The sequence below is a fragment of the Fundulus heteroclitus genome, unplaced genomic scaffold (assembly GCF_011125445.2).
Source record: "Fundulus heteroclitus isolate FHET01 unplaced genomic scaffold, MU-UCD_Fhet_4.1 scaffold_240, whole genome shotgun sequence".
NCBI classification, from domain to species: domain Eukaryota; kingdom Metazoa; phylum Chordata; class Actinopteri; order Cyprinodontiformes; family Fundulidae; genus Fundulus; species Fundulus heteroclitus.
Window position 1 is genome coordinate 220,801 of NW_023396651.1, and position 12,967 is coordinate 233,767.

Below are 12,967 nucleotides of genomic sequence, written 5' to 3' on the forward strand. Positions count from 1 at the left end.
AGAATCCACTCTGTCTTTTAGAAGGAAACCAACACAGTTTCAGAGTATGTCTAAATAAGAATATCAAGGATGCACTTTTTAAACCTTACACAAATTCTTCTTACCCGCTGACATACTACAGGGATGAATCCATTCCTACTGTATTCTCAATTTTCTTTTTTTGTGTCCTGTCTAGCAATGTGGCAATAAGAATTTTTGTCTTAATGCAAAAAAGAGCCAAACAGATATTACACTGAAAAAAACAACTCATAAGATTTACTTAAAAAATATATTGTAAGTATTTGCACTCAAATTATTTAAGTAAAACTTAATGCTGCAATTTTAAGTAACACTCACTTGCCAGTATCAAGTAAATTTCACTTTCCATTATACATAACAGTTGTGAAGATATTGAGTAACATTTACTTAATTACATCCAAGTTGTAAGTTAGATTTATTTAAAAAAATTAAGTAAAGTGAACTTGCATTTTACTCAAAATTTTAAGTAAATTTTATATTCCTGTAGAATTTGCTGTTATGAAGTAATTAAGTAGATTTTATTATTTTCTTGTGCTTGACATTTACTTTGCTTAATTATGTTAATATTACTTACTAATATTAGGTAATCATTGCCAGTTTTCTTTTGATAAATGGTACCAAATAAATTGAACCAATAGTCTGTCATGGGTCAGCAAGAAATTTGACAGTCTAACTGGAATAGTACTATTCAAATATGTAATAAAAGAAAAAAGTACAACCCTCTGAAACTGAGCTTCAATATTCATTACAGAAATGTACTCATATGTCACATCAAGAAGATTTAACTTAAACAAACATGCTTAAAATAACTTCTGGTTGAGGGTCCGAACAGAAACAGACACTTAAACTTTGAGCATTGGAGTATAGATTATGTATGCCTCTATGTAAATGACATAAGCATGTACAAATATAGCATTAATATTAAAAGTGCATTTTGTTGTACTGCATTAGAATTTGTACCGAAAAAAAGATAAGATTGGTATGACTTGTAAACAACAAATACACAGTATTACATATACACCACATCCAACACAGATCTGGTAATAGTCACTACTCAAATGTGCAATAAAAACCTTACAAACCTACACACTGAAACGGTGCAATTTCAACACTTAAACCAGTCGTCCAGACTAGTTGACTTTTAAGAATGCAGTTACAACATTAATAAAACAAAATCAACACTAAAAAATGAGCAGCTTCAACTGTCTAACCATTCTCAATGAAGAATAAAATCTCCACTAGATATTTGAATAAAGGTATCGGTTATTTGGTTAAAAAAATAACAGATACCTTATTTGGCAAAAAATAAAAAAACATTAATGACTAGGCAACCTTCCACTAACACTAAATGGAACCCACTGCTAATTCTTGGCATTTGATGCCACATTTTCCTCCTCTAAGATGGAAAAGTCATAAATGCATGTAGGAAAGCAACTTAAACTTCAAGGTGTTTACTTTTGGGGACAGTTTAAATCCATCCAAGTTTTTGGAAGACTTCAAAAGTGTAGTGCAAAGTGGGAGGGTATCACTGATCTCTATTCACTGGAGTGCTGATTTGCCCGAAAAACTGAAGTCACTGGCCGCCATCTTGCTACTTCCTACTCTCACAGAACCCCACAGGATTTGGTTACAACAATAAGCAGTTTTCTGGCTGTGTGAAAACGTTTAACAGGTAATTCTACAGTGAGTGGATGTACTAACTCTATCAAGTAATGAGAAAGTCATGTGCTGAAATATATTGCATGTTATTTATACGTGTGTGTGTGTATATATAAATAACATGCAATATATTTCAGCACATAACTTTCTCAGTACTTGATAGTGTTGGTACATAACATAAAAGTATATGGCATTTGACATTTTAAAAGTTTTAAGCCTCCCCTGAACATGAGAAAATCCTCGTTATTCGATGCTGTAGCGCACATATTCCCTAGTTACTGGAGGAAAATAAGGAGTACCAATATGGCGGTTGGTGGCTTCACGGAGATGTGTACTAACAACGGCGAATCAGCAATCCAGTGAATAAATGGAGATCAGTGGAGGGTATGTCAACTTCAGGGCATATATCAGTCCCAGGAGCAGCAAGCAGGCTTTTGCAGTACTGTTGAATGCTGCCAAAATCTCCCGGCCTTCAAGGATGGAGACATCAACTGGATCCTCATCAGCACCGTGGAGAACAAGTATTTTTCCGGATATGTTTATTGACGTCACTCCGGCTGTCCTCCTGCATGTAATGCACAACAACAAAGAAGAATGTTTATTCTTTTATTCGAAAAACAAATAAAAGAACTGCATGAATCAAAGTGACTTCTTTATCAGGGAAGAAAGAACACAAGAATACATCTGTTTGACTACTTTCTTCTTAATTTGAACATTTAAAGGGACATTGTGTAAAGAAGATAACATCTCCTGTTATCTATTAAAATCAACCATCCATCCCTCTTCTAACCCGCTTAGTCCCTCATCGGGTACACCCAGGACAGGTCGCCAGTCTGTCGCAGGGCCACACAGAGACAAACAACCATTCTCGCACACACTCACACCTAAGGACATTTTAGAGAAGCCAATTAACCTAACAGTCATGTTTTTAGGACTGTGGGAGGAAGCCGGAGTACCCGGAGAGAACCCACGCATGCACAGGGAGAACATGCAAACTCCATGCAGAAAGACCTAGGGTTGGATTTGAACCCTGAACCTTCTTGCTGCAAGGCACCAGCGATAACCACTGCACCACTGTGAAGCCCTTTAAAATCAAATAGTTAAAAAGTATTTTTTCATTAATCACTAAGTAGTACACCCATCAACAGACTGAAGTGTTCTAATAAGCTCTGAATAATGATTTATACTGTATATATATGAAAAGCTCTGTGCTGGCTGCCATATTGTGTCGCCATGTTTATACGTTCAGTAATGGTGCATTACATTGATGCTGCATTTATGTGCAGCTGGCTGTCGGTAACAAACCAGATGTCATTTTAGTCACAGCAGTCGAAAGAAGGCTGGTAAACCTGGATCAGGAAAACAATATAACATCGTCATGTTTTGCCTTGTGCTGACGGACCACTTCTTTGCATAGAGGCTTGTCTATGCCGCTACATGCAGCGGCTGTTGTCCATCTGCTGTCTGCTAGGCCTGTACAATAATTCAATAACGATATATATCAATCTATAGACATATGTCAATCATGTAAAAAAAGGGTCATTAAAAGTTCAATAGAAAAACAATTTTCCCTCTTTTTGCATTTTAGACATGTGGGTTAATATTAATTCATTACATCCTAACCAATCACAGCGTAAACCCAGGAACCGAGCTTTGCCACCTTCAAAGAGTTCAGAGAGAATGCATACTTTTTTCTTTTTTAAAAACTTGCAGTTTTGGTAAAGAGGTGGTTGAATAAAAGGTTCAGTCTGTGTTTGTGTGTTTTTATCTAAAATAGGTTGCTATGCAACATAATAAAATGGCTAGGGCTGCTTTTTAAATATCTGTTTTGAATTTGTTGATAGTTATCGATATCAATCAATATGATTTCTATTATATCGAAATACAACCGCAACGGTAGATGGCAGTAATTCCTACACAATGTCCCTTTAGTCCGCCATAAAAGATTATTTTTAACTGACTAAAATCATGCCATACCAAGCAGTCTTCAAAATGTTCCTCTTCCTTCTCCCCGAGGTACAGTGTAAGGCTGTGAATAACGGTTCCTCCTCTACCTCCTCTCCCTAGACCTCAAGTCCAACTGTCCACAAAGTCCACTGGTTCCTCCAAAGGACACCCTAAAAAAAAGAGACACAATTTGTGGTATTAAAACAATGTTCAAAAATATTCAGCCACAATTTTAATATAAAATTTTGATGGATGAATAAGGGCAAATATAAGACAATATTCTATCATGCATACATTATTTTCCCACCTACCTGAATAATGAGGATAACATTTTTATGTGATTTGCTTCCTGTTGATAAATAGAAAAATAACAAAACTTGCCAAATCCGGTCGGGAGAAGGGCGAAAACATCGTTTCCACCAACAAAAGCCTTCAGAGCCGTTTTCTGATGTTCTTTTAATGAAACAATATTAGGTAGATTGGACAACACGGAAGAAATAGCAGCATCAATGTTAACGCTTGCTTCCTCAACGAGCCGCCATTGCTATCAAAACAGTCTTACGTCATGGTCGCGTCTCCACTACGTCACATCTATGAAATGCCAGCCCTGCGTCCTGATTGGCCAGACCATAAAATTGGTTGGAGAAATCACTTTCTACCGCCGATGTCCCAGATGTATGTGAGTGGAGCTAGGCGGAGTAACATACAGCTGGCTTTTGTCAGGTTAGCTGTGAGCTACAGTGCGCATGCGCTTGTGACCGTTTCGAAATGCAAAATTTTTTAAGTAAAGTTTACGCAGTATTTGTAGGTTTATGTTCATACTAATATCAAGCATTTAAATAGTTTAAGGAAATCTAAGTAAAACTTACTCTTTCTCCAAAATCCATGTATTACTTAAAAAAAGGTTTAATTTTACTTCAGAAATTCTAGTTCTTACAGAAGCTTAAAAATACAAAGTAGAAATTAAGACGAATACTGTAATAGAGTTTACAACACCAAAAAGTAATTTTTTACAGTGTACTTTCACAAGCAGAGCCTTACTGCTTTCGCCACAGTGCCCTGCTTGATTTACTGTATATATGCAAGAAGCTTTATTAGAATTTATGCAGGGTATATTTCATGTAAAATGGACACTGAGACAAGAAGGTAGAAGAGGAAAAAAGGGGAAAAGGTGAAATAGGAAAATAAAGAGAGAGCGATACAACATCCTCAGTCTGCTTCTTAACCTGAAAAGAGAGATGTGAAAATAACAGCAAAACCAGCCAATAAAGTTTTGCATGTACAAACAAGCAACACCTTAATACCGTCACTGAAGAATATACAGTATTATTTAATACGGAATGTGACAGCTGAAGAAAATAATAGGGATTTTCTGGGTAGAAGTGAATCTGTATTTACCTTTCCCAAGCAACTGTGGGTGCTTGTGAGAGTGTCTTTTTTATGTAAGGTTTTTCCATGAGAAAAATGCTCAATAGTGGTTGCGAAGAGCAAAAGACCCACCCCCCAGAGCACCGAGGCAGACGCCAGGGGAACCAAAATCCCAGATGCTCGACCTTCAGAATAAAGGTGCCCAAGAGGGGCCAACAGAGGGAATCTTCCTCCCCCATCCAAGGGAAGAGGAGAGACGGCCCCAACATACACCCCAATAGCCACAATGCCAAAGCCCCAGGAGCCGCGGGGATCTGCCTGGTGGCACCACCGGCAGCCAGCAACGTCGGAGCAGATCCAGCCATGGACTACAGAGACCTCAGGGGCGCCCTCCCCCCGACGGGGGATCTGACCAAGCCATGGGGGGCCAGGCCTCACGAAGCAGCCACCAGGAGCGAGCTGGCACCCGCCCGAGCCCCGATCCCCGGACACCGTGGACCACCAATGCACCAGCAGGCCAAGGCGCCAGCTAGTGGAGGGAAGAAGGAAAGGGAGGGGGGGTGGGTTCCAAACTTAGTGGAGACTTGAGATGTCCCGGGAGAGGGGGCAGTACAAACCCAACCAGACAAATAAACAAACAGAAAACTACGTACACAGTCACATTCACTCGTTATCACTCGCTACCACCCCCACATGCAAACACTCCTACAAGAAAAAAAATAGGTGGGGCACAGTACACACACTCACACTCACCCCACACATCCTATACTCCCATGTCCAGCCCCCAGACCCGAGAAGTGAACATCAAGATGGGACGGGGGGTGGGGGGTTGGGGGGCTTTGTGGACCACTACAACACGACCTACTCATTCCATGCTCCGATATTAACCCCCCATCCCGGTCCCGGACCAGACGACCCATGGGCCCACCCACCCAGAGATGGAGCCAACATGTATCAAATGGGCCAACCAACAATAGCCCCCCCCCCACAAACCCTGAGGTACTACCTGCCCCACACTCTCCACTCTATGTTCTAGTCCTCACCCATATTCCAGGGGATAACAGAAGTGCCAGCCCCAGTCCCGGCCGATCACCCGGACCCAACGTCTGCCGCCAACCAAGACCCCGGACAGGTGGCCTGCTCCTCCTCCAGGCCCCAGACTCTGGGTGGCAATCGGGTGGCACAGGGATGTGAAAAAGGTCACCGAGCCTGCCTCCATCTTCTCAAGTGTCATGTTGTTGCATGTTGTTATCAAGTGTGTTTAAAACTGGCACAGTCCACCCACCCTCCGGAAGGTAGCTGGTGCCAGTGCAACCCCCCATGCATCCTACCCTCAATACCTAAATGCGTGTGGGGGCAGAGAAAGCTACCAGGGGTGAGGCCTACACAATAAGCCCCCCCCCCCATGTCAAATGTACATTTTCATTCAGCTTTAAAGAAGAACAAAAACAATCTAATGGTGTTAAAACAAATTTCACAGTCAGCCTGACACAATAACAATCTCTTTGTTATGGAATCCAGTGTCCTAATGGTTAACCTTGAAGGCTGTAGAGTCATGGGCCCACACTGACACATACACAAACATGGTGATTCACCGTATTCGCTGTGCCACTCTGCAAGAAGGTGGCACCTGGCAAGGCTGTTACTGCAGTCTCCTGTCTACCCATGTATGTCTTTCTCTTGATGGGCTGTACTTAAATGAAAATTTCCCCACAGGGGACAAAAATTCAATTTCAAATTCAAATAAATAATAATTTAAAATTATTTGCATTTTCTGAGTACATGATTGAAAGAAAAAGGCAAACAACTTTTATAGTTTCATTTAGGATCCTCGAAATGTATTTAGGTTCTACTGCAATTAGAGTACATGTTCTGGAGGTAGGCTTTTTATCTACTGTGGTTAAATAAAAAAATGTTGTGTCCCAGAAAACCAAAGTAAGTGACTGAAAGAGTATGATGTCACATGTTTGGGATGACAGCAGTCTCCACAGATGTATCTGTCAATTTAAAATGGATGAAACCTTAATGACACTTACAAGTGAAGGAACCAGAGTGAATCCAGGGAAGGAAACTCTTGTCCGGCTTGGTAATACTAAGTGGGCTTGAGGGCAATGCCAGAGCAGAATCTGAGCGGCAGGGATTCAGGAACCAGTCTTCAGAGCACAGAGACATGACAGGTGAGTAATCCAAAGCACGAACGAACTACGAGAAACAGGAGACAAAAGTTAGAACTAGGAACTAGAATATCAGACTCACAGGAACGAGGAACTGTCTACAGGACAGTGGCCACTAAGTGTACCACAACGGTTTAACACTCTGGCGTCCTTCAGCTGACTAAGCGCTCCTTTTAAGCTCCCACCGGAGCTGCCGAGACAAGCTGCAGGTGTGGGCCACGCCCACCTGTCAACTACAGTCACCTGTGGAGGAGAGTTAGCAGAGAATAGGCCGTGCCAACAGCATGGCCTGCAGAATCCTGACAGTACATATATTTAGCACAATACTAGCCTTTAACCATTTAACAACCCCAACAGTGCGACCTCCATAATGATGACCAGATGCTAGTGGCATGATGAGACCACCTCCTAACTATGCTACCTCCTAACCATGTGGGTTGAGTTTCCGGCTTAAAAATGGTCAAAAAAATTGCGTTAAGTTGAAACATTCTTTCTTGTTTTACTTAACGCGGTCACTGGATCATCTGAGATAGAAATGGCTGAAGAACCAGGCTCAGCCATCTTCGATAAGACGGATGCAATGTGCGAGATCGCTATTATTCAACCCCGAGAAAACGTTGAGGATGACCTTAGGAACCCCCCTCTATGAGAAAAACAACAGCTTTGAGAACCTCAACCAATCGACAAATCCTTTTAAGTGGGCTATCTCTGATGTTAGGCCCCAAACTCCAAATCAGTATACAATACAACCTACCCCCCCCCCCCCCCCCACATGAAGAGTGGTTTTTAAAACCTTATGGTATGTTTGGTGAATGAGAGTACATATTCAAGTATTAAACAGGCGAGCCCCAACTTTACAAATTTGACCCAGAAGAGGAGATCACACCCTAATCAGATACCTGCAACTTGATGCATAATGATTGGGCAATTCTGAGACTTGCGATCCCCCACATCAACAAAGGTGGTGAAACAACCCCTTATGCTCAGTCTACAGAAAATCTCAGAAAATACACATTCCATGTGATCAGTAAATTGATACCTGAAAGATTCTCTTTAGGGCAATATGGGAAACAAGAGCTACTACAAGCGGGTGATGATTTGTACGTGCAAGCAGACTCTGTCAGTGTTCAGTTTTTGGCCTGCTTTGCTTTGGACAATTTTCCAGCACTTTCCACGTCCCATCCAGCCCAGTTCTCTCTCCACCTCTTATCACTGCCACCTGCCGCCGCTAATTAAGCTAGACTCAATCCACCTGTTAACATCCCTACATAAACCCACCCGAGTCTGCTAATTCCTGCCGGATCGTCTTTTCCCAACAGCTCTCGACACTCTTTCCTGCTGCTACCCTGCATGCACCAGCCTTCGTCCCTCGACATTTGCCTCGCACGCCTGCTTCTGCTCCTTCATGTCCGCCTGCCTCTGCTCCTTCATGTCCACCTGCCTTGGCTCCTTCACGTCCACCTGCTCCAGCTCTGCTGTGTCCGCCAGCTCCAGCCATCATCGTTCCTCTGCTCCAGTCTGGTACAGCCCTCTGGTTTCCTTCATCTATAACTCATCATCCTTCAAAAAAACCCTTGAATGTACCTCTCTGTGTGGCTGAATCAGGGTTCAATAAACTCAGTTCCTGACACTCTGTAACAAGACTCTTCTATCCCTAGATCTGTTTCTTTTGTAAGCTTTCAATACAGACAGCAGAATATTCAGAAACATGTTGGCCTTACTTTTTCATGCACGGTGATGGAAAATGGATGAAATAGAGGCCCGTATTTCCAACCTCTCTAGAAGCTCAAATTGTTGGATTGATATTCTCTCTGTGAAAAAAGCACTGACATATCACAACCAGCCTCTAGAACCAACCTACTTCTAAGAGCCCACCCTCCCATCCATCCTATAGATAGAGTGAAACAAGGCAGGACCCACCTCTAGAACCATCCCTCTTCTAAGACCCACTCCCTCTACCCACTAAACAAAGTGAAACAAGGCTCTCTACACATTCTTCCATCATTCTACTCGTGAAAAGACAGAATTTAAGTTCTTCAGGATGATGCTGGCATACTGGAATACAGAGTCAGATTATACAGGTGCCAAAAACTATAATCTGGGTCCGTGTCACCATACTTCACTGGTCTTCTACTCTGAATCCTCCTCTACCTCTTCATCACTAGCACCATCTCCGAGTGAGTTTATTGTTGCAAACAACCAACCTGGAGAAATCGTGGAAAATGGGTTAGCTATGGCTGAGAGAAAGGGACGCTAGAGGTCGATGGGAAAGCCCCCATTACCCTCATACAAAGCATCGCTGGATGAAATCGATGGATGGATGTCTTCCACACTCATTGCTATGGTGAAAGATGTTTTACTTCATTTACTCAATGTTACCCGTCAAACATTTCTGAAAGTTACATGCTATGGTTGTGAAATAAACCATCTGAGTCAACTTCAGCATTAATGCTTGGTGGTGGTAAACGAAGATTATTATTTTTACCGCATCATACGTAGACTCCATACGCTGCCACTCATTCCCTCTATCCAGAATCTGCTGTGCATGCAAAAGATACAGGCTGAGGATCATTTTGTCAAGGCAATAACAGAGACACCCTTGTATGAACTAAGTTCTTCAGACAGAATTCATGCATCGATTCAAGAGATGTATGCAAACACTAGGGAAATTGATCGTCTGAGACAACTCCACTGAATCTCTGAGAGCTACTGTTTAATAATTGGCAAAATTATCAGTAAGCATAGGATTCATTTCCACTGTTATGCTGATGACACTCAGCTATATTTATCCATAAATCCTGATGAATCCAATCAGTTACTTTGACAACAGGCATGTCTCGATTACATCAAAACCTGGATGACTTTAAATTTCCTGCTTTTAAATTCTGACAAAAAATAAGTTGTAAACTTTGGAACAGAGTCCCCAAAAAACTAAACTTCTTAGTCATTCACTTAATCTAGATGGCATAAAATTGGCCTTTGGTAATAGAGTAAAAAATCTTGGTGTTATTTTTGACCAAGACATGTAATTTAAATCCCATATTAAACAGGTTTCCAGAGTTTCTTTTTTTCACCTCAGGAATTTTGCCAAAATTAGAAACATTCCTTCCAGGCGTGATGCTGAAAAAATGCATTTGTTACTTCAAGGCTGGACTATTGTAATTCTCTACTATCAGGAAGTCCACAAAATGCAGTTCAAAGCCTTCAGCTGATCCAGAATGCTGCTGCAAGAGTTTGGATGAAAATCAACAAGAGGGATCATATTTCTCCATTTTTGCTTGAGATAGAAAGTGCTGTCTCTGCTATTCAAAATGTGCTGCAAATTCAGCTTGCTGCAATATATGTGAGGCGAAAAACAAGGCCAGCGTTGGGAATACACTGAGGAAACACCTGGTCCCTGCGGCCAATTTAGCAAATTTCTCGCTATATTTAGTGACTTTTCAGACCCATCCAGCGACCTATTTTTCAAAAAAGCGACTAGCAAAAAATCTAACAACTTTCTTGTTATTGGCAACTTCACATGAAAGTAATAATCGTTTAGAGCTATTGTCTAAGCACTTCTCCAAGCACTGTCTCCCATCATAGACAGGCAGCTGCTTCGATCTGAAACTTGCTTGCAGTCATAGCAAAGAGAGCAGAGCGGAAAGCCTCTCTCTTTCTTCATTTCTCATTGTATCCCGCCTTGATTTACAAAGTGGGATAAATTATGTTTTTATTTTTTTTCTTCTCTGAAACTGTTGCACTAAAACAATTCTCTCAATTTAATTCACACGCAGCTTCAATCCCTTATTCACCTTGTTCACTCTGTGACTGTTATTTTGGTAAAACTTGTTTTAATTATGATATTGTCCTTAATTACTATTCTGGCAATTTAGTAAAATTCATAAATTATTTAATAAGGTTCATTTGTAGATTCAAACAAGTTTATATATTGAGAAATAAATGCTAAATTTAAAATTGTTGAGATTTTATTAATAAACTAACACTTATTACTACATAAACACCTTAAAGTACTATAATAGGTACCGTTAACTACTGGTATCAATTCCTGGGTACTGGTTATCAGTGCCTTATCGGTTCTAATGTGAAAGGTACCTATACCTATGCAGGATTTTATTTTTTTTTTTTTGTGAGAAATCTGAAAATGTGTGGTGTGTTTATATTTATCACGCTTTGCTCTTTAATAAAAGATGGTTACCCTGAAAGTGACCTATTTAGTAATAGGATGATCTTTATATAATAATAAATCAGATGAATTACTGTGCAGGTATCTTTATAAGGTTTATTCAAACAAAGGTGTGAAGAAATACAGCAGCCAGGTGACTCATGCTGTTCGAAGGAGCTGTGGTTTTGGTGGTGGTGGTTGATTATTAAAGCCATGTCACTTTCTTTCAATTAGGTTTACCTTAATGTTCATGATTCTTTTAAAAAAAATTTTGTTGTTGTCTGATACTGTGTGGTTATTGACGGGTTGAATCCCTGTTTTGGATTTTACTTAATTAGAAGATGTAAACTTAGAGCAAAAAAAGCTTTAAAAAATAAATGTTCTTAACTCTACTGAAGGATATTATCTTAGATAAAACAGGAGATCTAACTATAACGAATTGAAATAAGCCAGAAATTAGTATTTAAGCCCAGAAATATTTGCACAGTGACACAATCTTCATGATTTTGGCTCTGCATGCTGTCACATTGGATTTGAAATGAAGTAACTAAAATGTAAGGGAAGTGCAGACTTTAAAGTTTAATACAAGGGGTTGAACAAAATATATGATTAAACATGTAAGAACGGTAGCTATTTTTATTCAAACGCTCCTTATTTCAAGGGCTCCAAAGTAATTGGACAAATAAACATAGCCCTAAGTAAAATGTTACTTTTCAATATTTTGTTGAGAATCGTTTGCAGGCAATGACTGCCTGAAGTCTGGAACCCATGGACATCACCAAATTCCTCCTTTGTGATGCATTGCCAAGCCTTTACTGCAGCTGTCTCCAGTTGGCGCTTGTTTATTGGTCTTTCTGCCATAGGTTTTTTCTTGAGCAAGTGAAATGCCTGCTCGATTGGGTTGAGATCTGGAGAGTGGCCATTGCAGAATATTCCACTTCTTGCTTTAAAAATCTCCTGGGTTGCTTTTGCAGTACGTTTTGGATCATTGTCCATTTGCACTGTGAAGTGCCGTCCAATCAACTTTGCTACATTTGGCTGAATCTGAGCAGAAAGTATGTCTCTATAAACTTCAGAATTCATCCGGCTGTTTCTGTCTTTCATAAATTGTGTCTTTCATAAATTTTTCACGGGTAACATTGAGTTGATAAGTAAAGCAGTTTTCACCATAGCGATAAGCGTGGAAGACATCCATTCATCAATTTCATCCTGCAATGCTTTCTATGGGTTGGCTCCAGAGGCTGGTAGTGATATGTCAGTGTTTTTTATTTCACAGAGAGAATATCAACCCAACAACGTGACCTTCACAAGAGTTTGGAAATACGGGCCCCATCCATTTTCCTTTCCATGAAAAGGTAAGGCCAACATATTTGTGAATATTCCGCTGTCTGTATTGAAAGCTTCCAAAACAAAAATCTAGGGATGGAAAATGTTCGTTCCTGCATCTGCTTGCACGTAGAAACCATCCCCTAGTAGCTCTTGTTTCCCATATTGCACTAAAGACAATCTTTCAGGTATCAATTTACTGATCGCATGAAATGTACTCTTTTCTGACATATGCTGTAGATTGAGCGTAAGGGGTTGTTTCTCCACCCTTGTTGATGTGGGGGATTGTGAGTCTTGCCCAGTCATTATA

General features: G+C 40.4%; 1 protein-coding gene across 1 annotated transcript in view; it reads left to right on the forward strand.

Annotated features, from left to right (window-relative positions):
- Window positions 1–12,698, forward strand: part of LOC118559150 (A-kinase anchor protein 6-like) — a 182,720-nt gene extending 170,022 nt beyond the window's left edge. The window contains exon 6 of the mRNA XM_036129860.1: window positions 12,608–12,698. Coding sequence (XP_035985753.1) covers window positions 12,608–12,682 — 75 coding nt within the window. The 3' untranslated portion in view covers window positions 12,683–12,698. The remainder of the gene's footprint in view (window positions 1–12,607) is intronic.
- The last annotated feature ends 269 nt before the right edge of the window (window positions 12,699–12,967 follow it).